At 41.6% G+C, this 25,447-nt stretch overlaps 2 protein-coding genes across 3 annotated transcripts; both read left to right on the top strand.

The window, feature by feature from the left end:
* The first annotated feature begins 778 nt into the window (after window positions 1-778).
* On the top strand, window positions 779-16,170 carry LOC113021176 (transmembrane protein 184B). Of its 2 annotated transcripts, XM_026165667.1 has the most exons (10): window positions 779-1,294; window positions 3,663-3,896; window positions 7,596-7,761; window positions 12,344-12,434; window positions 12,620-12,695; window positions 12,918-13,009; window positions 13,123-13,292; window positions 14,127-14,321; window positions 14,642-14,668; window positions 15,183-16,170. In XM_026165667.1, exons 2-10 carry the CDS (start codon window positions 3,663-3,665, stop codon window positions 15,410-15,412), a joined length of 1,281 nt encoding a protein of 426 aa, XP_026021452.1. In that variant the 5' UTR covers window positions 779-1,294; the 3' UTR covers window positions 15,413-16,170. The 2 variants fall into 2 exon arrangements, with proteins under 2 accessions (XP_026021452.1, XP_026021453.1); XM_026165668.1 differs by lacking the exon at window positions 14,642-14,668 and having other exon boundaries at window positions 782-1,294.
* Window positions 16,171-18,036: 1,866 nt separating this feature from the next.
* Window positions 18,037-25,416, top strand: LOC113021180 (probable ATP-dependent RNA helicase DDX17). Its single transcript, XM_026165671.1, has 13 exons — window positions 18,037-18,430; window positions 18,554-18,713; window positions 18,810-18,906; window positions 19,010-19,143; window positions 19,250-19,315; window positions 19,457-19,598; window positions 19,742-19,902; window positions 20,045-20,217; window positions 20,347-20,457; window positions 20,815-20,876; window positions 21,043-21,102; window positions 23,817-24,047; window positions 24,268-25,416. Exons 1-13 carry the CDS (start codon window positions 18,381-18,383, stop codon window positions 24,690-24,692), a joined length of 1,872 nt encoding a protein of 623 aa, XP_026021456.1. The 5' UTR covers window positions 18,037-18,380; the 3' UTR covers window positions 24,693-25,416.
* The last annotated feature ends 31 nt before the right edge of the window (window positions 25,417-25,447 follow it).

The following is a 25,447-nucleotide window of genomic DNA, read 5'->3' on the forward strand; positions in this document are numbered from 1 at the left end:
TTAAAGTGTAAAGTAGAAAAATGGAAACTAACAACAGAAATAGGCATTTGAAGTTTGGGTATTTAAAATGCTAAATTGTGGGATGGATTACTGTTGCTGTGCCAGCTGGGTCATCCAACATTTTGTGTATGTGTGAAAGGAAGCGTGATACAGTGAATCCCTGCAAAGAATAATAAATTCCCTTTGTCTTAGTTTGTATGCAGTTTTTTTTAAATAACTGTATTTATGTTAAACTGTCACTCATCATCCTGTAATTTATCGGACGTACCTTCTATGTTTTTTGAATGCCTTTGTTTCTCAGTTGTTCAAAGCCTGTCCACCTTCATCGTTATTCAATACTTAGGGCTTTCAGTATCCTGCAAAAATAAAATGCCAATAGTGTGATGTCACCTTTTGGATTTTTATTTTTTTTTTAACTTCCAGAAACCTTGACGATGTCATTAAGAAGAAAGCTTAACTGATGCAATTTGCAGGGATTTGTAAATAGCAGTGTACTGTGTGTAATTACCTTTGTACAGGCCACCATGACCCAGTGGCATTGTAACTGTTGGGTTGGGGATGGTATGGAGAATGAGCCTATTTGGGGGGATTTCACTTTATGTATTGTGTACTGATATCATGTACAGTTCTTAAACACTCTTTATTTACAGTATTTGTGTATATTTTATGAAGTAATAAAAATTAATAACGTTGCTCACAATTTCTGACTTTTCATCATTTTGTTATCGGGTGCTGGGTGTGGATAGAAAGTTGCGTTATGTTCAATGGCCAAGCACGGAGAACGACAAAGGCGTGACTGCGCATGCGCTGAGCGGAGTCGCTGCTGTTGATACAGAGAACTGCTGCTGCTGATGTGGGTGAAATAACGGCGTTAGTAGTCCATTAGCATTGGATTGGAAATGGCAAGCTAATACCAGTTATTTTCTCAGTTTACACCTCAGCGTCGTGTTTTATTTAAAGCTTTCTAAAACCGTGTTATACGTCTTTGGTTTGTCTCTACTGGAAGAAGTAACTGCTAAGTTTGTGTTAGGCTAGAAAAGGGCTCGCTAACACTGGTTAGCAGCTGAGGTCGGCGTCATTAAAGCTCAGCTGTCGACTCTTCCTGCAGAAGAAGCCAGTTTCCGGAATTGAAAGAAAGATGCAGTGATTACATACGTGGCTTTCCCTCGTTTGAATGCAATAGCTTGGCTCGGTAACTTTTTATACTCCCGAAAGGCTCGAGATTGGATTCGAGACGATGAGCTAAGTTGATGCCTGGATTCAAATCGGCGCACATCAAACAACTGCAGAGGAGGTAAGCAAAGCGGCAGCACGGAGTCATGAGCGCCGATCAGCGGCTGTAATTTTCCGCTTTTATTGTGTCTTTCCTAACACTCATAACGGAATGGCTCAAATACCTTGTCATAAATCAGCATTTGTGTGCTAACTGTTATCCCGCCTGAATTTTTCACCTGTCTGATATTGCATGTATAGCACGGCTGTGTGCACTAATACGAAGGGTTGAAAGCTGGGAAGCTTGACTTCTCGTCCTTTGTGTATTTTCTTTAATCTGCTCTTAACACTATAAAAATGACTTGTAACCACTGCTGAATCCTGTTGTGTTCACTTCATCTGGCTGAACACAGCCTCGGTGCCCTGGTGTGTTACAGTATGTTTCAGACAGCTTTCCTGGCCTGAAGTCTTAATTCTTGTCACAAAGACTGCCAATTCGATTGATGTCGAAGTACAATGCATGTTTTGAAATCTTTCCCCGGGTGCAGTCAGCAGGACTGATGATCTGTCTTGTCTGTGGCCCACTGGGAACCAGCGAGGTGTAAGTGCAAGGTGCTGATCATCTCCATTGCGTATGCACAGCAGTGAGCACAGACTTTAATACGGATAATATGCAGATCATTTGTATGTTTATTTTAACATGGCATGTTTTAACTGATTTACATACTATAAATAAAGTCATTTTCTAACTGTTTACTTACCAGAACATGGCAAAACCAAACATAACATTATCATTTTGGACATAGAAATTCAGCTGTTAAATCAACGTGATCCTGATCACACTGAAACCTCTTTAATTACTCAAATAATAATATTTACTAGTACAACTAAAATCAGTAATAATGCTAATAACAATATTCTACTTGTGTCTTTGTGGTGGTATTAAAAACAAGCAAAGCATTTAGACTGAATTGTCTGTAGGGTTCTAAATTTATTTCTGGGTTTGTTTGTTTTTTGTTTGTTTGTTTTGTTTTCAACTAAAACATATTCTGGTGTGTGTGTGTGTGTGTGTGTGTGTGTGTGTGTGTGTGTGTGTGTGTGTGTGTGTGTGTGTGTGAGAGAGAGAGAGAGAGAGAGAAAGCGACACACTGGCTCATTCCCAGTTGCTGCATTGCCACAAGCTGATTTAGGCTTTGGCAAAGTGGCATGAGTCATCCATGACAACACTGTGCAATCACCCTATATTTAGCTGGTGTTTCAGGAGGCTTTGAAAGTCATTGTGAAATTAGTTTTCACTGCAAACTATTAGATTATTGCCTTCCTGAAAATCTGTGCCAAGACATTGACGTAGGTGGAGAGATGACGGTTGCAGGGAGATGTAATTTGATGATTGGGGGCGGGGGAGTGTAGCAGAGCATCTGTCTCGATGTGTGTGTGATGTTGTGAGTGCCGGTTTGGCCGGTCGCCTGTCTAGTTTTCACTTGTCCTCATCAGTCCTGTGTAATTATGAGATGAATGCCACTTCTGCAGCTCATAATTATGTCATTATGAGCTGCAGAAGTGGTGTACTCAGGCAGCTGTGTGGAGTTTGTGTGCTCCCCCTGTGCCTAAATTGGTTATAGGTGTGAATGAGAGCATGGATGTGTCTGGCCATGTGATGGGCCTGTTCAGGATGCACAGCCTGGATACCCTCCAGCCCCCAAGATTCTGAGGCTGTTCCATTAGCTTTGTGGAATAGAAACTTCAGAACACCTTTATCCATTTTCCTAATGTACATTTGCGTGCAGTTGTTTCCTTTAATTTCTACTGCTTTCAGCTTTCACCAACCACATGCAGCCACAGGCATGATCGTGTTAGTTCTGCGTTTTTTGACTAATTTGTGCAAAGGTGTTTCACTACTCTCATGAGATATGTTTGTGCATAGTGCTATTTCTAGCTGCACTCCACTTCATTCTGCCCAGAGCAGAGCACTGGGAACAAAAAGAGGAGAAACTGGGTCACCAGATCTTACGGATCTGTCACTGTGTGATTTAGGGATTTTTCAGCCCTCTGCTCCATGTCTTGATGTGTGTGTTTTTTGCCCGTTTTCACCAGTGCCTCCTCACCCGCCTACCTTGTGCTTCCTCTTTTCACTCCTTCCATTTGATCTGGCTTCATACGTCTGCCAGCCGTGCAGTGTCATTTGCACTTTTTTGTGCACTGTCCTACTTTGCTCTGCTCTTTATCTTTTGCTGTTTTCTCGTTCCAGCTTCGGCAGATATTGGCATGAGATTTAGGTCGTTGGCCGCACGAGCCCACTGAGATGCATTTACACATCAAGAGTGTTTTATTCAGGCTTTACAAACTGGAACATGTTCTGTTGATCGATGCATGCTATTAAAAATGTCGAGGGTAAATTAAGTGTGATACAAGAAGCATATTTGTTGATGAAGTGTCCTTTCTTCATTCAGATGAGTCAGCTTTGGTGGCGAGTCAAGCGGCTGTCAGAGAGGTTGGAGAATGACTCTCCTAGCGGCCTCACCCTGGGGTCCCCAGCCACTACAGCCCCACAAGGATCCAACACATCATGGGTGCCTAAAACCCCAGTGGTAACACCAGATGAGCCAATTTTCCTCATGACCTCCACTGCCCAAACTATATCAGGGTTTTTTGTTTGGACAGCTCTTCTGATCACATGCCACCAGGTAAGCAGAGTGGTTAAATGGTCAGCGGGTTTAAATGAAATGTTCCACTAACAGCTACCTGTGAGAGGGTAAACTGTGATCTAAGAGGTTAAATAATAATAGTTACAGGGTTTTGAGAGTTCTTTCTACAGTCCAAGGGTATTTGGGAACCTGTTGACTATGTGGTGGTTTCACTAAAGGAATAACCAGGTTATGCTTTTTATTTGGTCAAAATATGTCACTAGGCAAAACTCAAATGCACTCTTTGCTAACATGTTGTTAATGGTTTCATTCAATGTGGTTACATCTGTTTTCCCGTCTTTGCCCATAGCACTTACCCGAAACATTGATCTCAATGTCAGTGTTTTGGGTAAGTGACTCAAAACCCAAATTTGAATCATGATCATGATTGTTTGATTTTATTTAGACTTAATTAAAGGTTGGTTGACTCTTTATGTGGATGTTCACACACCAAGCACATGTAGTGTTATGTGCTTCATATGAGGAAATATTCTTCTTCCAAATATTATGGGATTTTCTGTCTGCAAATTTGTTTTGTTTTTGATGTGAAGGTGATAAATAACATCCCATTCCCATGAATTGGCTACACTGTGTTCGTGAAGAAGTTAAATAAGTACTTATTCTCATCTACAATCTGCTTTCTAAAGGCTCCTACACATGGTGAGATTTCAGCAACATTACAGGTTCATTGCAAGCCAAATTGTGCCACGTGGATCTAATTTGTTGTTGTTTGGAAAACAAGTTTGATGCATCTAGGCTGTATACTGACAATTCCTGCTGAAATGTGGACTGACACAGACAGCTAAACCTACTCTGCTGTTTGTTACCATGCCCAGTTGTGTTAGCTGCAGGAGACATCATATGAAAAAAGCTCCCATTGCCACAGCTCAGAAATATTTACTTCTTTATGGCTTTAATTCCACTGACTTGCGGGGAGCAGGGAGACAGTCATCCTAAATTGCTGACATTGAGTTTTGTCCTAGTCTAGTGTCTTTAGTCACCGAGCCACATTTAAATCTTTAAAGCAGCCTTTAGGAGCCAGGTTTAAGATGGCTGCAAGCATTAAACATTAGAAACAAGTAAAACGAATACGTCTTTGTGTTTTATTTGGGGCTGGCAGTAGTACGATTACATAAGTGCAGTGAAAAAGAGATGGGCAAAACAACATGCTATAAATTTTCCTTGCAGGCTGTAAAAACTTGGAATATTCTAGTTTGTGGCAACCTTGAGCGCGAACACACGAGAGTGCCAAGTTTGATTGACTGAATTTAATCTGGCCCTCTTAAATTTATCCAGCTTGGGACAATTTACGATGGCTGTATGGCAAGACCTCAGCAGTACTAAAAGCCTGTGGAGTGCTGTGTGCGAGCCCTGCAGAGAACTGCAATTCATGGAATAAGAGCAGTTTACCTTGTCAGGTTTCTTTGTTTGTCAGCCCTCATGTTACACTGAAGCATTCAGGTAACATCCCTTTTATGTAAGGGGGATCTATTGTACCTCGAGGCATAGTTGAATGATTTCTCTTCCATTGTTTGCCGATGCTCTTCACACACTCGGTTAAAGAATAGCCTTGTGTCGCTCTGGCAACAGGTGCTCCTGGCTTGAGTATAACACTGTACAGGAGCAGGAGATGTGTGTGCTGAAAGTAGGGTCACCTAACAACGATTGCCTGTGAGTGCACTGTCTGGCCTGGTGTGTTGTCCCCCCCTCCCCTTTCAATGTTTGTTATTTTACCAGAGGTGTGTCTGTTTACAGGCCAGGAAAGGTGATAGGTGTGGACATTGTGTAAGTGGAAAAGAGCCACAGGGCGCAGACAGAGGTGCTGGTGACAGCAGCCCACCCTGTCCTTCCTGCCATCTGCTTCTCTGAAAAGGAGTGATAAAAGCTCAGTATCAGTTACCCCCATCAAGCACACACTCACAACACACACCCTGCAAACTCACTCTATTCCAGTATCAGACTCTGGCAAGTGTATACTGACTGCACACATGCAGGTTTCATGAGGTAGCCATTACTTTGGGCCACCCTGATTACCTAGCACATTTTGAACTGTGGTTTTGCAGTGAGAAAACTGATCCATGTTGATCTCATGTTGTGCTTTTAGTTGTTTTTTGTTTCTTTGTTGTTGTTTTTTAATGTGACAACTACTAACCCGTTTTTTTTCAGTTACAATTTTTGGCTTCAATTATTATAAAAACAAGAAAATCAAGATAAAACAATTATTGGGTCACATTTCATTTTTGCATTGACGCTTTTATTTGGTCAGTACCAGCACGCCCTTTTCCATGACACTGATAGCTTTTGTCTCACTCTATGTGCAGGCCCCAAACACGCTCCCTGCCAGACTTTACCATGTTTTAGTTTAGGTCCTATTTTTTTTTTAAACTAAACTTTAAATAAAGTTTAGGAAATTTAATCATTATATAGGCAAGTTTAAATACAGTATGTTTGCATTTTAAAAATTAGAAATATTACGTGGTACATTAGGTTGTTGGTGGAAACCTGATACCATTTTCCTTCTTTGTTTATGCAGCCCATACATATGTCAACAGGGTTTTTCATTATCTCTGTTTTTATAGGTGTAGATGCTCTCATGAGCAGGTTTAAATTTACTGACCATTTTGTTCGGTACACGTTGCTAATACCTGGTTGGACCTGCTTTTGCCGTCAGAATTGCCTGAATTCTTCATGGCATTGATTTTTAGCAGAGATTTTGGTCAACATTGACATGACATCACACAATTGGTGCAGATTTGTCAGCTCCACATCCATGATGTGAATTTTACATTTCACCACATCCCAAAGGAGCTCTATTTGATTGAAATCTGGTGACTGTGGAGACCATTTCAGTACGGTGATCTTATCATGTTCACGAAACCATTTTGAGATGATTTGAGCTTTGCAACGTGGTGCGTTATCCTGCTGGAAGCAGTCATTAAAAGATCGATATACTGTAGGCTTTCACCTTTAAATGATGCGCAGTTGGTGGTCCAAAGTATGTCAAGAAAATAACCCTGAATACCTTTACACCACCACCACCAGCCTTAAACTTTGATACAAGGCAGGATAGGTCCATCCATGTTGTGTGGACCTACTATCTGAATGTTGCATCAGATCAAGCATTGTTTTTCCAATTTGCTCTAGCTCATCAAGGTCGACCGTATTGTGCCTTGGCTGTAACAAGTAGTTATTTGAGTTACTGTTGTGTTCCAATCAGCTGAAAGTAACCTGATCATTCTTCTCGGTCTTCTCTGACATTAACAGGGCATTTTCACAGGATGTTTTCTCTTTTTCAGACCATTCTCTGTAAACCCTACAGATGGTTGTGTGGGAAAATCCCAATAGATCAGCACTTTGTGAAATACTCAGCCCATCTGGCCTTAACAACCATGCTAAGTTTAAAGTCACATAATTTACATTTCTTCTTCGTTCTCATGCTCAATTCGAACTTCAGCAACTACCTAACTTCAGTAACTAATCAAATGGGTGGTGAGTGTAGATACACCTTTGCCAGTGCTGCACAATATTTACTTGCTCGTTTAATTTTGTCTTTAAGTTATGGAGGCTTTTTCCAGCATATGGAGCTCCTTGTTAGATGATGGTGTCTTTTATAGGAGCAGTTTAATCTTAGATTTCTAAATAAATGACTTTATATGTTTAGATGAACTTATGTTTCTCTAACCTCTTTTTCTTTTTCAGATCTACATGCACCTACGTTACTACAGCTCTCCAAACGAGCAGCGGCACATAGTTAGGATCCTCTTCATAGTTCCCATCTATGCCTTTGACTCCTGGCTCAGCCTGCTTTTCTTCACCAACGAGGAGTATTACGTGTACTTCGACACAGTCCGAGACTGCTATGAAGGTGAGTGGACAAAGTAACAGAGTCAAATTAAATACACTAGCCTATTATGTTGCACGCAGGAATATACGCTGCCACATGTGCCATCACAGTATGGTCAGCATTTAACACAACAATGAGAGTAAGTGTGAGGGTGTAAGAATTTATGTGCTGTGCCCACTAACAGAGGGCCTTTACAGTGTGTTCATTTACAAAGGTTGCCATCTTTGTTCTCATGTCTCCATGGCCTGTTGGGATTGCAGGGAGGGGGGACAGGTATCCTAGCAACTGAGTGGAAAAAGAGCAAATGCTTGAGAAGGCATCTCACTTCTAAGCAGATAAATCATGATGTATCCCACCATTATTCAAAGTGCTTTTTGGTATTTTCTGTCATTTATAGTATATTGTTGGTAACTAGTAGTGGATGCTTATAATAAACATAAACAGAGTTTTAGGTTAGGATGTCGGTGTACGTGCACGTAACCCCAGTGAGACAGAAGCTCAGATTTCAAACTGCTCTAAGGACTCCATGTCAGTTTTTTTGTACCCTTTATGATGATGACATTGTGATCTAGGCACAAAAGCCCAACCCACCCACTGTTCAAACCTTAGGTTTACGTGGAGAAGCCATTCAAAAGAATATTAGCTTCTTCGTATGTTCTTGTTTCAGAGTTAAAACATACTGTATCTGTAATTATGCAGTACTGAAAAACCCAGGACCCAATTGTCGTCCATGTGCTGCAATCACAGGCTTACTTTTAAGCTCAGCAGCTTTCAACTGTAAAGAAAGCTGAGGCAGCAGGGAGCCTGAGTCTGTGGATTACCCTTAGATTAGCCGACAAACACCTGGGCCAGCAGGAAAACTGCGATCACTGTGCAGCCCAGTCAGTTTTTTTAAATTGCGTGTTACTCCTCAGCAAAATAGAAAGTAAACCACTGACCACCGCACAGAATACAGTGGGGCAAAAAAGTATTTAGTCAGCCACCGATTGTGCAAGTTCCCCCACTTAAAATGATGACAGAGGTCAGTAATTTGCACCAGAGGTACACTTCAACTGTGAGAGACAGAATGTGAAAAAAAAAATCCATGAATCCACATGGTAGGATTTGTAAATTATTTATTCGTAAATCAGGGTGGAAAATAAGTATTTGGTCACCTCAAACAAGGAAAATCTCTGGCTCTCACAGACCTGTAACGTCTTCTGTAAGACGCTTTTCTGTCCCCCACTCGTTACCTGTATGAATGGCACCTGTTTGAACTCATCATCTGTATAAAAGACACCTGTCCACAGCCTCAAACAGTCAGACTCCAAACGCCGCCATGGCCAAGACCAAAGAGCTTTCGAAGGACACCAGGAAAAGTATTGTAGACCTGCACCAGACTGGGAAGAGTGAATCTACAATAGGCAAGCAGCTTGGTGTGAAAAAATCAACTGTGGGAGCAATCATCAGAAAATGGAAGACATACAAGACCACTGATAATCTCCCTCGATCTGGGGCTCCACGCAAGATCTTATCCCGTGGGGTCAAAATGATCATGAGAACGGTGAGCAAAGATCCCAGAACCACACGGGGGGACCTGGTGAATGACCTGCAGAGAGCTGGGACCAAAGTAACAAAGGTCACCATCAGTAACACACTACAACGGCAGGGAATCAAATCCCGCAGTGCCAGACGTGTTCCGCTGCTGAAGCCAGTGCATGTCCAGGCCCGTCTGAAGTTTGCCAGAGAGCACATGGATGATACAGCAGAGGATTGGGAGAATGTCATGTGGTCAGATGAAACCAAAGTAGAACTTTTTGGTATAAACTCAACTCGTCGTGTTTGGAGGAAGAAGAATACTGAGTTGCATCCCAAGAACACCATACCTACTGTGAAGCATGGGGGTGGAAACATCATGCTATGGGGCTGTTTTTCTGCCAAGGGGACAGGACGACTGATCCGTGTTAAGGACAGAATGAATGGGGCCATGTATCGTGAGATTTTGAGCCAAAACCTCCTTCCATCAGTGAGAACTTTGAAGATGAAACGAGGCTGGGTCTTCCAACATGACAATGATCCAAAACACACCGCCCGGGCAACAAAGGAGTGGCTCCGTAAGAAGCATTTGAAAGTTCTGGAGTGGCCTAGCCAGTCTCCAGACCTCAACCCCATAGAAAATCTGTGGCGGGAGTTGAAAGTCCGTGTTGCTCGGCGACAGCCCCAAAACATCACTGCTCTCGAGAAGATCTGCATGGAGGAATGGGCCAAAATACCATCTACTGTGTGTGCAAACCTGGTAAAGACCTATAGTAAACGTTTGACCTCTGTTATTGCCAACAAAGGTTATGTTACAAAGTATTGAGTTGTATTTTTGTTATTGACCAAATACTTATTTTCCACCCTGATTTACGAATAAATTCTTTACAAATCCTACCATGTGGATTCATGGATTTTTTTTTTCACATTCTGTCTCTCACAGTTGAAGTGTACCTCTGGTGCAAATTACTGACCTCTGTCATCATTTTAGGTGGGGGAACTTGCACAATCGGTGGCTGACTAAATACTTTTTTGCCCCACTGTATGATGCAACTGCCCTATATGCTTTGTTGAGATTTTTCTAAAAATATTTAGATTTTTAAAGAATAATGGATATTAAATCCAGGAGAATGTTTTTACATTTTTGATATCAGATAATGATGAATTACACAATGGTCTACATATATAACTGTAAATTGTTTTTTTGTTTTTTTTTTAATTTCTGGCAAAAAAATGTTCTCTCTCAGTCAGATGGGCAGTAACGCGTTACTGTAACCCAATTACTTTTTTCAAGTAACGAATAAAGTAAGGGATTACTATTGCAAAAACGGTAATTAGATTACCGTTACTTTCACGTAGGAACACTGCGTTACTAAAACCATGATTTATTTTTTATTTTTTATTTTTTGCGAGAATGTCTCATGACAGTGACGTAAGCAAGTGCGACGTTTGTGACAACAGTTGCGTGCAGATCAACAATGGATCATATATCGAGTGCAGGAGAGAGTATGAGCGTGCAGAGTTTAAAGCGTGGAAGTACTGACCTTTGAGTTTGATTCCATAAAAAGTGACAAAAACATTAGCGTCCGTTGTGCGTGGGAAGAAAACTTCTTTTTACAGCGAAAAAAACCCTTAAACTTCCGAGCAAGCATTGAGTGCGCAACGACGTAATGGGAAACTCACAGAGAAACTCGCGGATTCTTCAACTGACCGCGGCTCACCTGCACCAGGGTAAACCTCCGCCTACCCCACTCCTGCTTTACAGGTGAAAATAGAGCAACAGGACCGCTAGTCTTTGACTCTATTTATTGTCTGTTGTGTTTTACTTGCATCTATTTGAAAGAGTGAATGTAAACACAAAAAAAAAAAAAAAAAAAAAAAAAAAAAATATATATATATATATATATATATATATATATTTATTTATTTATTTTATGTGCTGGAATGTGCAGAAAATAGGTTTAAATATTAAACAAATTTCTTCCAGTCAGAGAATGTTGCATATAATTAAATTTTTGCTTGATGCATAAAGTTAAAAGATTAAAACTAATAAAACAAGTTTTAAAAAGAGACTTTTCCATTTGATTACATTCTGTATGATGGATTATGTAGAAAAAGTAGAATTGGGCTGAAAGATCTATCACTTTATCACCTATTCAGGTTGTAAATCGTGTTTTTAAAAAGTAACTAAGTAATTAATTACTTTTGGAAATAAGTAATCAGTAAAGTAACGGGATTACTTTTTTGGGGAAGTAATCAGTAATTAGGTATTACTTGACCAACACTGCTCTCAGTAAGCGTTTACTGTCACAAGCTTTTACTGTTGCAGGGTGTTTTTTGCTGCATAGAAGAATTACTGTGCCTGGATGCACAGTCAAAGGCTCGTTCTGTGTTTGCTAGTCATTCATAAGACTACTGATAAGTTTCCCTTCCTGTCTAGAAATGGCAGTCTCAGCAGTTCTGAAATAGAGTCAGCAAAATCTAACTGTTACTATTAGAGTTACACAGAGTTATTAAAGCATAGTAATTCCTTTACTAGTGTGATAGATGGACTGATTCTTATATCTCACTAAATGAGCACTCAGAGTGCTTTACAACTTGCCTCGTTCACCCATTCACACAAGTACTTTTTTCTATGTCTTTCCTGTGTAAGTGTTTTCTACCTAACATTCACACACAATCATACTCTGCTGGATAACAAATTGGGGTTAGTAGTATGTTGCCCGTGCAGACTGGAGCAGCAACCACCAACCTTCTGATTAGTAGGTGAGCTACTCTACTGCCTGAGCTCTACCACTGTGTGTTGATCACATTGTATATCTGTCATTTCAGTGTATTTTTTTAGCTTGTTTGCTTAGTTTTTGGAGTTCTAAATCCTGCAAGATTATGAAGGTTGCGGTTTCTCTTCCTGTCATATCACTGATATGCAGTTCCTTAGTTTGATGACGCAGTTTCTCATTTGTGCTTTCTGATGCAGCTTAACTCCAGTTAAAAAAAAATAAAAAAAAATTAAATCTGGCAATTGTTTTCCAGATGCAGAGAGCCACTTTGGAAAACTGTAACCTTTTCTCTGTGTCATCCTCTCCAGCTTTTGTCATCTACAACTTCCTGAGTTTGTGTTACGAGTATCTGGGAGGAGAGAGCGCCATAATGGCTGAAATCAGAGGGAAACCCATCGAGTAAGTCTGATTCCTTTTCATAGTATAACTGCCCATATAATTGGTTACTTCAGTTGTTTCATGTTAAGAGTGTGTGTGTGTGTGTGTGTGTGTGTGTGTGTGTGTGTGTGTGTGTGTGTGTGTGTGTGTGTGTGTGTGTGTGTGTGTGTGTGTGTGTGTGTGTGTGTGTGTGTATGTCACTTTAGGTCAAGCTGTATGTATGGGACATGCTGTCTGTGGGGCAGGACCTACTCCATTGGCTTCCTCAGGTTTTGCAAACAGGTATGAGTGTTTTAGTTTGGGTGGAGGTTTAGGTTGTACTGACTCTGTTTGAGTGTTGTGGTGTCCACTGTGACAGACAAGTATTAATACATGTTTTCTCCATTTACTAAAAGTGTAACGTGTTCGTAAGCATACCCAAAATATCTACTTGCAAATATTTTAAGCTTGAATGACTGTAGGTATCACACATCACCAACTGTTATGTCTTTCACTTCTGTGCAGGCAACTCTCCAGTTCTGCGTGGTAAAACCACTGATGGCAGTGATCACTGTCATCCTTCAGGCCTTTGGGAAATACAGAGATGGAGACTTCAAGTATGTTTCCACAGCACTGTCAACCAGAGCATCAGCATCTTAGTGTTTAGCTTTAGTTGAAATGACTGTTTGATTTTGCATTTATATAATCTTTTTTTTTCTGTCTCCTCCAGTGTGGCTAGTGGCTACTTGTATATCACAATTATCTACAACATCTCTGTGAGTCTGTCCCTCTACGCTCTCTTCCTCTTCTACTTTGCCACACGTGAGCTGCTCGTCCCGTATAACCCAGTGCTCAAGTTCTTCATGGTCAAGTCAGTCATCTTTCTCTCCTTCTGGCAGGGTAAGTGTGTGTGTATTAACTTTATACATCCTCTCTTAATTCACCTTGGAAGTAGCTTGTTATACACAACTGGAAACCTAGCAAAGGTGACCAATGTAAACTCAGACTTGAAGAGTTGCGAGTTGGAACAAGGAAGACTGCTCATTCTAGTCACTATACTGTAGATACTGTAGAAACAGTCCCAGTGAGAGGTGATCTCTTCAGTCCCCGGCTCCCTAGCCTAGGCTGTATATAACAGATGGATATAGCCACTGGTTCTCTTACATTTTGAAGCCTTGATTCTTGCATCATTTCTGTTGCCGCTGTGCTTTTGCCAGAATGGACAATTTTGGATGATGTGGTGGAGTGCAAATTTTTCATCTAACCCTACCAAGCTTGGTTAGACTCCATGAAGGGTTCATACCAACACAGATACCTGCTATTTTGTGCTAAAAACAACCCACCAAAACTGGAGCACAGAATTCTTTGATGGGTTGTTTGAAGAATTAATCACAGAGGAAACTACAATATATGTCATATAAGGAACTGCAACCTCAAACATAGTGACTTTAATTAATGGAAAAGAACCCCAGTAGACAGCTGCTCATTTTGTCTCTCAGTATTCACTAATCGGTGTGGCTCTGGCGCTAACATTGAAAGAGTTTTTACTGTTTAAAGCAACCTGTCTGTTAGCTTTACAGACCAAAAAGGTTTTTTGTGCCAGGTCCAAATATGTTTATTTTAGTGCCAGTTTTGGGCATTTCCATGCACAGATTCAAATGTTGCTGAACTCTCATGGAGTAATACATCAGTGTTTTGATTTATGTTTTCATATCTTATCTTTGTATATTTCAGGGATGTTGCTGGCCATCCTGGAGAAGTGTGGCGCTATCCCCCAGATCAACTCTGCTGATTTCTCTGTGGGGGAAGGAACAGTTGCTGCTGGCTACCAAAACTTCATCATCTGCATTGAGATGTTCTTTGCTGCTATTGCTTTGCGCCATGCTTTTACTTACAAGGTCTACATGGACAAAAGGCTGGATTCATATGGTAAGCGGCATGTTTATGTGTGTGCGTTGATGTCTGGTTGTGGTAGAGAGTGAAATGTTCAAAGAGCAACTAACAGTATTATAGTATTGTTATTATGTGATTAACAGAGGGTTCTTGATGAAGTCTTTCAAAGCTAATCTGACCTCACTCTTTGTGTCCCTTCCTCTTTACTTTGATTCCTATCTTCAACAATCTGTTTATTTTTGAGTTGTTCTCTTTTCATCTGCCCTCTTTTCTATTCTTTTATTTTCATCTTGACCTTCTTGTGTTTCTTATCTCTTTCTCTCCTTTTCCTCCTCCTTCACTCTGCGGCACTCAAGGCTCATTTCCTATCTATGGACAGTACGGTACGTCTGATGTTAGCTATGTTTTGTCTGTATGTGACTCAGTTGTTTATGTTAAAATGGAATTTGATGTCTTTTTTTTCTCCTTGATTGTGGTTTAAAAAAATATTGCATTTCCATCGCTTGTGTTATGTGTTTCAGTTCAGTGTTTCATTTTCAGCATTGTATAGAAAATACAGATATTTATGTTTCCATTAGATTTTGAAATGATGGATATTTCGCTGTGTTGTTTTGTGTTCTCTCATTTATTTTGCAGTCAGCTAATTCCACCTTCCCACTTTGTTCAGTCTGTGGTCCTACCCTTGTCGTAAACCCTTGCCTTGATAATAAATATGCCAGATGGAGGGATAATATTTATCTTAATATATTTTATATTCTTTGCAACAATGCTTAGGTTTATTTGGACAATCCAGCTGGCAGTTGGGATGGAAACTTAGTTTCTTTCCTTTTTCGCTCATGTATTGCTTCCATTCAGTGTCTCTTTTTAATATTTACCACCTTCCCATCACACCTCCAGGTCGCTGTGCCCCAATGAAGAGCATTTCCAGCAGCCTGAAGGAGACGATGAATCCAGGAGACATGGTCCAGGACGCCATCCACAACTTCTCCCCAGCTTATCAGCAGTACACCCAGCAGTCTACGTTAGAGCGAAGTGGAGGGCCACCGCTCTCCCGCAGTCACAGTAACATCAGCACCCGCGGGGACAATGAAAAGACCCTTCTACTCAGCTCTGATGATGAGTTCTGAGACTCAAACACACACTCAGAGGCTAACCCTTACTCCTGTAGCCCTTCTCAAGTTTTTAGCAGCCACGGAAGAATCGGATCTTTTTTCCCCGACCTCAACATGGAAGTTCAGGCTGTGGTTCTGGTTATTTCACATTTAGATAACAGTGAAAGATCAGATTTATGTCACATGGTTGCCAGATTGCTGAAACCGAGGCAGGGCAGAGTTCTTTCTAAGGAAAAAGGAAATGTTTGCTACAGCACGGAAATGAGGAGCGTGAAAAGAATGTAGATGTTACAAATAAAGTGAGGGAGGAGTGAGGTTGATTCTTTAACTGTCCAAGCTATTATTTGTGTTGTTTTAGTTGTGATTTTAGGCCATCGCTGAAAGAAATGCATTTTTTGTATTCACCCGTGGAAAATGGATTCGTACAGATAACCGTGCCTGCATTATACCATCTTAATCCTGCACTAATGACACTATGGCATTAAAAAAGTTAGATATGAGCTGGAGAAAATAAGTGCCATTTTCTTCTGAGACACGTGGCCTCTTTATTCTTTACTCTTTACACTGATTCATAATCAATATCAATATTCCTCCTCACCTCTCTGCTAGCGCTCTCGCTCTTTGTAATTATATATTGCCAAATAGCACCCTTTGCTCCAAATAACAAGACACTGTCTTAAAGTTTAGGTTTGTTGTTTTTTTCAAGTGACCTTTGAATTGCAGGGGTTATTTTTAATATATGACTTCAATGACAAATAAATATTTTATCTAAATGTTGTTTGAGCTCGAAGGTGTATGTTATTGTTATCCTAGAAATTTTATGAGTTTACTGTGGATGTCATCATTATGTAATGTAATGGCATTCCAGCTGTTGGCCAGACTCTATATTGTTTGCGGAGAAGCACGGTAACAGCTGTAGGAGAGATTTTTAGCGTAGGCAGGAGGACTGACGGAAGGACAACGCCCACACAGATTACAGATTACTGATGGAGCAGCACTTTCCTGCATAGTCGGCCCAGCTGTGATGCGCCCTGGATTGTGATCTCATAATTAATGGCATTACGTGCTGCACAGATCGGCCCTGCCTCTGCTGGTGTCATTTGCAATGGCATCACTACGACAGCAGCGGCAAATAAGTCACGTTGTTAGCCGCTACAGATAGAGAATGCAAAGATATGCTGGTGAAAACAAGGCTTTAAATCAGATTGAAATCACATTTGTACTTGAATATATTGAGCATTTTAAAATTGGTTGTCAGTACATTTACAGGGACACGAAAAGTGACTAAACTCCTTCGGGCTGGCCAGAAATCCTCTGGTTGGCATTATGTTTTCTTTTTCCAAAAGATGGCTGGAACTGTTTAAGTTATGCATTCATATTTTATCCAATTATGTTTAATATGCTGGTATGGTATGAAACTTGCATGTGGTTTGTGGCTCTAAATGTTTGAATGGCAGAGCACAGCTGTATAAAAGCTGAGATTCTGTTTACGTTGAGTGTATATTGATTTAACAGACTGGAGTTAGTGACTGCGGGTCGACACATAGTACATCACAGCCCAACCTTTTGTGAGAAAAGGAGTCAAACCAGCCAAAGTGATGTGTGCGTTTTCAGTTTGTCCTAATGAGAAAATCATATTCAGCCAATAGAAGGTGGGTGAAAGTGTTTGGATTCCATCTGTGACCCACATCCCATCCAGCCGCCTCCTGCCCCAGTGACCGCATTACTTGTGTATCTTTCTACTAAACCTGCATTGCTTCAGTTAAAATCAAGGTCGAGTGTGTTTGTTCTGAGCGTTTCATACTTGAGCATTTTCTTCAAAACACTGTCAGATCATAGTTTTGCAAAGCTTATTGTATTTTAATCCAGAAAATACTATATCCAAATGGAAGGAACGCTGTAAATAAAGTCAAACTTAGTGCTGCAAAACCTTTATGACGACGACTGGGACGCCATTGCTTGGTATAGTGCTCTGTTTGAATATATTTGTGTTTTAATGGTTTCATTTCATATATACTCCTGTTTTATTTTTAATTTTGTGTTGTATGATATTTTTTTGTTTGTATATTGGTAATATGACATGTTTTGATGCTATATCGATTTGTGTTGATGTTTCAAAAATAAATAAAAGATGAATAGTAAAATAAAAAGACATTTCTGGCAGTTTTTGCAGGCTTGTAGACTCCATCATTGTCATTAGCAGAATATTAGAACCCCTGCAAACACCATTGACAGAAAGACGATTGTTCAAGTAATGTTTTGGACAGTTTTTGTTTTTTACTCAACTTTTGGTATTTAGTAGTTATGCCCCCCTCCCTCTCTTTCTCAGACCATTCTCTGTAAACCCTAGAGACGGTGATGTGGGAAAAACGTAATATTTCACTATTTTCTGATATACTCAGATTAGCCCGACTGGAAGCAACAACCATGTCATCTTCCAAGTCACTTAAATTGCCTTCAATTCTAAAGCTCGGTTTGTAGTTCAGCGGCTCATCTTGATGGCCTGTTTGTTTTAAGGAGCAGCTGACCACGTGAACTGGCCAGTGAGTGTATTGCATTAAGTTTCCAAAGCTGTTTAATAAATGGCCAAGTAAGTAAACAGACGTACGCGTGCCATGAATATGTCACTCACAGTATGGGGGCGGGGCTTATCCAGCCGCCAGCCAGTCACAGCAGCTTCCGGTTCTGTGTTAAGCTAACAACAACACAACCATCTCCTGCGTCTTATTACTATTGCAACCCTAACGACGCTTGTCACAACGGAAATATGGCGGGTTGTGCTACTTAACTTTTCAGCAGGCATTTACGAAGACGACATTTTAATTTATTTTTGATTTAGTCAGTTTTCCAAGCTAATTCACGGTCTCGCCGAGTGAAGCTTCTGGAGTTTTCAAGCAAGGCCAGAAAAAGTATCTGTAAGCAAAAGCCGTACAACCTGTAGAAGATAAAGGTCCATTAGCAAAACTTAATAAGAGCCCTCAAAATGAGAGGTTCTTACGGAGACAGAGACCGAGACCGTGGTCGTGACAGAGGGTAAGAGGACTGCTAAGTTAGCTTGTCAGCTAATGCTAGTTAGTTATCATAAAACCCTATTATATGTTTTTATTGTGACTAGCAGCGGTTGCATTGACCTTACAGTTCGTTGTCATATTCCAGCAATCCCCGATTCGGATCAAGCAGAGGAGGACCACCCCCGGGTAAGAAGTTTCGGAATCCTGGGGAACGCTTACGAAAGAAGAGATGGGACCTGAATGAGCTTCCTAAATTTGAGAAAAACTTCTATAATGAAAATTCCGAAGTGCAGCGAATGAGCCAGGTATTATGTCCGTCATGTCACAGTCTGACCTTCAGCTGCACCTGTTGTGTTGTTTTGTCTGTCTTCACTTGTTGCTTTTCTTCTCTTTGCTCTCAGTATGATGTTGAGGAGTATCGCAGAAAGAAAGAAATCACAGTCCGAGGCTCAGGCTGCCCAAAACCTGTCACCAGCTTCCATCATGCACAGTTTCCTCGTAAGCACATGCACTCATGGATACACTTGCAGCACTGTGGACAGTTTGCAGACATACATAACCAGATACTTTATCGTCCCTTATTTTTGCTTCTTCCGACTAGAATATGTAATGGATGTACTGATGCAGCAAAACTTCAAGGAACCAACAGCCATTCAGGCTCAAGGTTTCCCTCTGGCACTCAGTGGGAGAGACATGGTGGGCATTGCTCAGACGGGTTCTGGGAAGACTTTATCGGTGAGATGTGTCTTCCTCTTCACCTGTACGCACCACACAGATGAATTTCACAGGTGAAAGATGTGAAAGAAGACTGAACCAGTCTTCCATATTTTTCTTCTTTCAGTATCTCCTGCCTGCAATCGTGCACATCAATCATCAGCCCTACTTGGAGCGTGGAGATGGACCCATTGTACGTGAAGAGAAAAGGAGAGCACTAATCACTGAGTAGTCTGCCTTGGAATAACCTAATTATATTAAAGACCTCAAAGCACAACGTAAAACTAAAACACTAAAGAGAGGATTGATGTGGCTTTATATATGTGCTGTGCAGTGCTTGGTGTTGGCCCCCACGAGAGAACTAGCTCAGCAGGTCCAGCAGGTGGCATATGACTATGGAAAGTCATCACGCATCAAAAGCACTTGTGTGTACGGCGGTGCTCCCAAGGGACCTCAAATACGAGACTTGGAGAGAGGTGAAGACTACTAAGACTACTAGAGCATGCAACCATACAGTTGTGTCCTTTTGGGAACCACTTTCGATTAGTCTGTAACTTATTTATTTTCAGTTTAACTGATTATATTACATACTGAAACATGCTAACATTGTCTTGTCCAGGCGTTGAGATCTGCATCGCCACTCCGGGTCGTCTCATTGACTTCCTAGAAGCTGGAAAGACCAACCTGCGGCGCTGCACATACCTAGTTCTGGATGAGGCTGACCGCATGCTGGACATGGGTTTCGAACCACAGATACGCAAAATTGTGGATCAGATCAGGGTAAAAGCTAATACTCAAAGGCTGTATCTCTGTCTTTTTGGTTTTTTTTCTTTGTTTTTCTGTTTTCTGCTGCTTACTCTTATGTTTGAAGTCAAAGCTGTTTTAGTGTATAGTTTTTTATTTGGTGGGTTCTCTTGCCCAGCCGGACAGACAGACTCTGATGTGGAGCGCTACCTGGCCTAAAGAAGTTCGCCAACTGGCAGAGGACTTCCTGAAGGACTATGTCCAGATCAATGTTGGAGCTCTGGAGCTCAGCGCTAACCACAACATCCTTCAAATTGTTGACGTTTGCGTGGAGAGCGAAAAGGACCAAAAGTAAGAGTTTGGTGATCTGGTCACATAGGAATTAACTTCTCACGTTAATAATAACAGCATCTGCTGTGTTTGGTGTGTGCGTTTACATCCCTTTAATTATAATGCATTTGCTTCTTTTGCTTTTCTCAGGCTTATCCAGCTGATGGAAGAGATTATGGCTGAGAAGGAAAACAAGACCATCATCTTCGTTGAGACCAAGAAACGGTGTGATGACCTGACACGTAGGATGAGACGTGACGGGTGAGTATACCAACTCATCCCAGCATCCGTTTTAACTGCAGACTGTAATAAAGAATGGACACCATGATGTCACCCAGTCGTATGATCTATGCTGAAGTTGGGCAGTTTAACACTGGAGTGTGTATATGGACTGGAGCTATTGGAGCTTTTTAAGCTATTCCACAGCCTTAGCTAAGCACAGTCATTTAGGAGCAATAATTGAAGACTTGTCAAATTGGTCCACTGTAAATATTGAATTGTACTTTTGCTTGAATTGCCCATCACTGGTTTGTAGTACATCAGATGAGTGGTTGTAGAGAAAATCAAAAGAGCAGAGACACACAGACGCACTGTTAAAGTTGCTGATTTGTCTTCTAGGTGGCCAGCGATGTGTATTCATGGTGACAAGAGTCAGCCAGAGAGAGACTGGGTATTATCAGGTACAATAAACACACTCACTGACATTTCATTGTACGACAGTTCTTTGTACTGTTGTGTTGTGCTGCCCTGAACCATGTGTTGGCTCTCCTTGCATAATTATACAAACTGAACTGAATTAAATTAATTAGCTGATCCTAATCACCTCTTATTCATCTCATGTTGCAGAGTTTCGGAGTGGCAAAGCACCCATCCTCATAGCTACTGACGTCGCCTCACGTGGGCTTGGTATGTCATGTGTGCTCAAGTATAAAGCAAGTAATTTCCTAAGTATAGCCCCACATACATGCAATATATTTCCCTCTTCAGTATTTAGAATGATAATGATCAGTATATATTGATCTGGCTGTTGTCTGCATTTTTATTCACAGTAAATTTATCAAAGGCCAACCACAAACACATGCGCTGCTTCTCAGATAAAGTGTGTATCTAAGAAGTATGTCATTGAAGCAGGCTTTCCTCCAGACACTGAAGTCTCTTTGCTTTATTAAAGAAACACTAAGAAAGCCGAACGAAGGATTGATGTTGAATGAAGTGTGACGATGTAAGGGGAGAGGCTAGCCAAGCAGCCCCTTACAGCACAACAGTCCAACTTTGAACCTAATTCTGTGTTCATTTGTTTTCTTTTCATTTTGTTTATTTGTGTTGTTTTTGTTTCAAGTCTCTCTTCTGGCAACTAGAAGCACACAGGCTCTCGGGAGCCTGCAGCCGGACCTAGGCATGACAAATCGAAAGCTGTCTTGGGGAGAAAGACAGCCTGATTAATCTGATTCCCAGACACGGCCGTCTCTGCTGAAAACTTAACAAAGAGCCCGCTAATGAAGCTCTCCCCCCGCCTTCCAGGACACTGGCAGCCTGGGTGATGACGGGCGGGGAGGGAGTGGCAAGCGCAGGGTGCCGCTGGGCTTCCAAAATTTGATCGTATGCTCGAGGGCGAAGAAGGGGGCGTGGAGGAGGCTGGACTCTTATTTGGCATGCCATCAACAGAGGGATGAACCCAAAGCACTTGCTGATAACATTCACTCATATTCACAGCCGGTATTCAATCTAACGGCTGTAACGGATTAAGAAAACTTTCCCGTAAAGTCCTCGAGGAGATTCAAGTCCATTCAATAACAAACTCATAAAATTGTGCCTAAATTTGAACTTTCAGCTAATGCACTTAAATAGAAAACAGTTTTGTGAAGATGTGCTGCAGTGGTGTGTCACAAGACGATAAAGACAGAAACACCTGCCAGGAAATGAGGGTGGAAAGCAGCCGAGCCGGGCACGGGCGGCTATTCTGGAGACTTTCCCTCTGAACTGCCCCCTGATGCCAGCCCCCAACACCACCCCCACCACTGGCTGTCCAGGCCAACCTCTCCCTCTGAGGACGTCATGTCTGGTCCTGGCTGGCAGGAGTCCTGGAGGAGCCACCTCACTGTGATCAGTCTCCCTCCTTTTCACTCTCCTTCCTTTTTATTCTGTCTTTCTTAATTTGTCTGCCTGTTTCTCTCTCATCCCTCCTTCTCTTCTTCTTTTTTTCACTACCCCCCCCCCTCTCATTTTGGTCTCTTATTTATCTATTTGTTTGCCTTTAAACATTTCTGACTTGTCCGTTTTTGTCCCTTTCACCTCTATCCCTGAACCCACAGCTTTCACTTTCCCCTTTGTCTTGAACTCCTTGGCCTGTTGTCTTTGTATACATCACACCAGATCACCAGGTCAGACTTTCTAAATACCATCATAAGAACTAGAGCACATTCCCTGGCAGAGCCCACTCCCAAATCTCTCTTAAAGAGAACGTCCTCCCTCCTTTAGTGTCTGTTTCTTGTTACGAAAATTGAAAAGCTGGGCTCGGTAATACCACTGCCCTTTGACGTGACCTAGGAGGCATTTGGAGCAAGCAGCACTAGTCAAAGCCCGTTCGAAAAAATCTACTTCTTTCACTAACCAATCTCTTAATTAGAAGTTAGTATCACCACTTCTTTGTAATCTAAAAAATGGCAAGGATACGAGATCCTTGAAGTTGACATAAAAGAATCTAGAAGGCCTCTCCACTGACCTCTTCCTCTAGAAACATACATAAGCCCAGCAGTAATGGTTCCAGGCCGATCACGGCTAGGACACACGAAGAAGCACAGTTAGGAGTAGGGTAAGACCGCAACCCAGCACAGTCCAGCTGGAGCTCTGGCCCAGACAGCTTCCAGCTTTGGGAGGGTTGTGGAGGAGTGGCGAGGTTGGAGAAGGGACTGCATTTGTCCGGTGCGCTCTCCTCCTACCCCTGCAGACCTCCCATGACTGGTGATGGGTGGGGGGACAGAGAGGGAAATCCCTAAATCTCTGATTACAGGGTAAGTACTGTACCTAACCCTTCCCCCTTCCCTATTTTTCCTCCTCCGCCAGTCTTTGTCATTATGCTTCCAAAACAAGACGTCCATTTTCTCTAATCAGCAGCGTTTTCTGAGCCCTTCATCAACTGTAATGAGAAACAGACCTCTTAACTTTGAGTTAATCTTTTCTGTCAGAAATTTCTCTACATCATATATTTAATTTTAGGGTCACAGCCTTTGAAAATTTGTTTCTTTTTTAATGTTTATCCAAATTCTCATACTGCAACTTTTTCCTTATTTTTGCAGCTTATATTTGACTGCATGTAACCTGTTTTCATGTGTGCACATACTTTATTTCTCTGCTACATTATTTGTTTTTCTAATTGGCACGTTAGGTCATTTTCTAAATGCGTGCAGAGTACAAATAGCCGATGATTTGACTGGTAAGTGATGCTTTCAGAGGACGATGGGTGTCTTGCAGTTATTGTCTGTGTGACTGTTCCCATTTTAAAAGACAAAATTAATGAACACTCAAAATAATGTAAAAGTCAATTAGCGTTAGTTTTGATCTGACTTCTGTTTGCATCTTTTCCCTCCCTGTTACTGACCTCTTCTCCCCTGCTGCCAAAGATGTGGAGGATGTCAAGTTTGTCATCAACTATGACTACCCTAACTCATCCGAGGATTATATCCACCGCATCGGGCGTACAGCTCGCAGCACTAACAAAGGCACCGCTTACACCTTTTTCACTCCGGGGAACCTCCGGCAGGCCCGAGAGCTGATCCGGGTCCTGGAGGAAGCCCGGCAGGCGATCAATCCCAAACTGCTGCAGCTGGCCGACAGTGGACGCAGCGGAGGAGGTGAGGAACGGTTTAAGCATCATGTGTTGCTTAAACCGTTTAACTGCTGAGCTCTCTGCACCACAGAAGAGTCTTTATTGATTTGCCTAAATGGGGATGAGCTTTGGTAGTATGTGAAGGATAGATTGACTGTATTTAAGGGTGCAAGTGATTGATCACATAAACAAATGCTTGGGTAAATGAATGAGCTAGCAGTTTCATTACAACTTTTAATTCCCAGGTGGCCGTTCCCGTTTCCGCAACTCCAATTCAAACAATCCCAACATGATGTACCAGGATGAGTGTGATCGTCGGATGCGTTCTGCTGGTGGGGGCAGCAGCTCAAAGGATGGCCGTGGCAGCAGCTACAGCCGCGGCGGAAACAGCCGGGATGGGGATCAATCTTCTTCTTACAGAGATCGCAGCAGCAGGGATGGAGGACGTAGTTATAGCTCCGGCTCCTATGACCAGTACCAGAATAACAGCAGCTCCAGAGGTGGCTCCAGCTCAGCAGGCAGCGCTGCGGGGAATGCCCCACCTCCTTCATCAGGCCCTCAGCCTCTAATGGCTCAGCAGTTCAACCCTCCACAGCCTATGATGGGTTTGATGGGGCACTCGCCATTCCAGTTTGCGCCTCCTCCGGCATCTCTGTCTGGGAGGAAATGATGTCGTATGTGCATCAGTGTTACACAGCACAACACAAACTACACCCGGGCAGATTTGTGTTGAATTTTTCATTTTATCGCTCTTCCAACATTCCAGTTAAAAGCATGTTTTAGTTGACTGAGAGATCTTCATTTCTTCAACATTAGTTTTCGACTGGCTTCAGGTGTTTGCGTGGAAAACTTTTTTTTTTCAGCTTAAAGTTGGTTTAAAGCAATTCTGTGTTCGTTTAGCTTAGTTTGTTGCAGCTGTATTGGATGGAAAAAAGCAAAGCTGCTGTTTTGTATTGTGAATCTCTTTGTGAGCTACTTCCAAGAGGTTGATAGTGTTATTTTCTGTGTAGGTATGGCAAAGGTAGGTGTTGAAGTTAATTTTGTTTTTTCTGTTTCAGATCATTGTTGGAAGCCAAAAAAATCCTTCTGAAATATTAAAAACAGATCCTGATGTGATTTAAAAAAAAAAAAAGTGGGTTAAAAACCTTTACCACATTGGAGTGTTTTTCTTTGAGCTTTACCTCGATCTCATTATGTAGGTGCAAATTGAGGCCTTACCAACTAGTGATTTCTAAGTTTGTATTTACTAACAAATCTCCTGAGGCTTACCTGTTTAGAGGATCACCAGTGTGGTCTGGTCTTTGCAGCAGTGATGAATGAGATTTCCTAGCAAACAGTAAGTCCCCTTTTTAAATTTGTTTTTCATGTTTAATAAAGTTCTTTGGTGTACAGGACATGTTTGTGTGTTTCTGTAAACACTTGAAC

This window comes from Astatotilapia calliptera, chromosome 4 (assembly GCF_900246225.1).
Source record: "Astatotilapia calliptera chromosome 4, fAstCal1.2, whole genome shotgun sequence".
Lineage (NCBI taxonomy): Eukaryota > Metazoa > Chordata > Actinopteri > Cichliformes > Cichlidae > Astatotilapia > Astatotilapia calliptera.

Bases quoted from the DNA above. Each gene is read 5' to 3' on its own strand.
- LOC113021180 (XM_026165671.1), top strand. From the start codon at position 18,381: ATGAGAGGTTCTTACGGAGACAGAGACCGAGACCGTGGTCGTGACAGA. The intron at 19,903-20,044 runs GTAAAAGCTAAT...TCTCTTGCCCAG, and splicing joins AAATTGTGGATCAGATCAGG to CCGGACAGACAGACTCTGAT. The intron at 20,877-21,042 runs GTACAATAAACA...CTCATGTTGCAG, and splicing joins GAGAGACTGGGTATTATCAG to AGTTTCGGAGTGGCAAAGCA.
- LOC113021176 (XM_026165667.1), top strand. From the start codon at position 3,663: ATGAGTCAGCTTTGGTGGCGAGTCAAGCGGCTGTCAGAGAGGTTGGAG. The intron at 3,897-7,595 runs GTAAGCAGAGTG...TTTCTTTTTCAG, and splicing joins TTCTGATCACATGCCACCAG to ATCTACATGCACCTACGTTA. The intron at 13,293-14,126 runs GTAAGTGTGTGT...TGTATATTTCAG, and splicing joins CTTTCTCTCCTTCTGGCAGG to GGATGTTGCTGGCCATCCTG.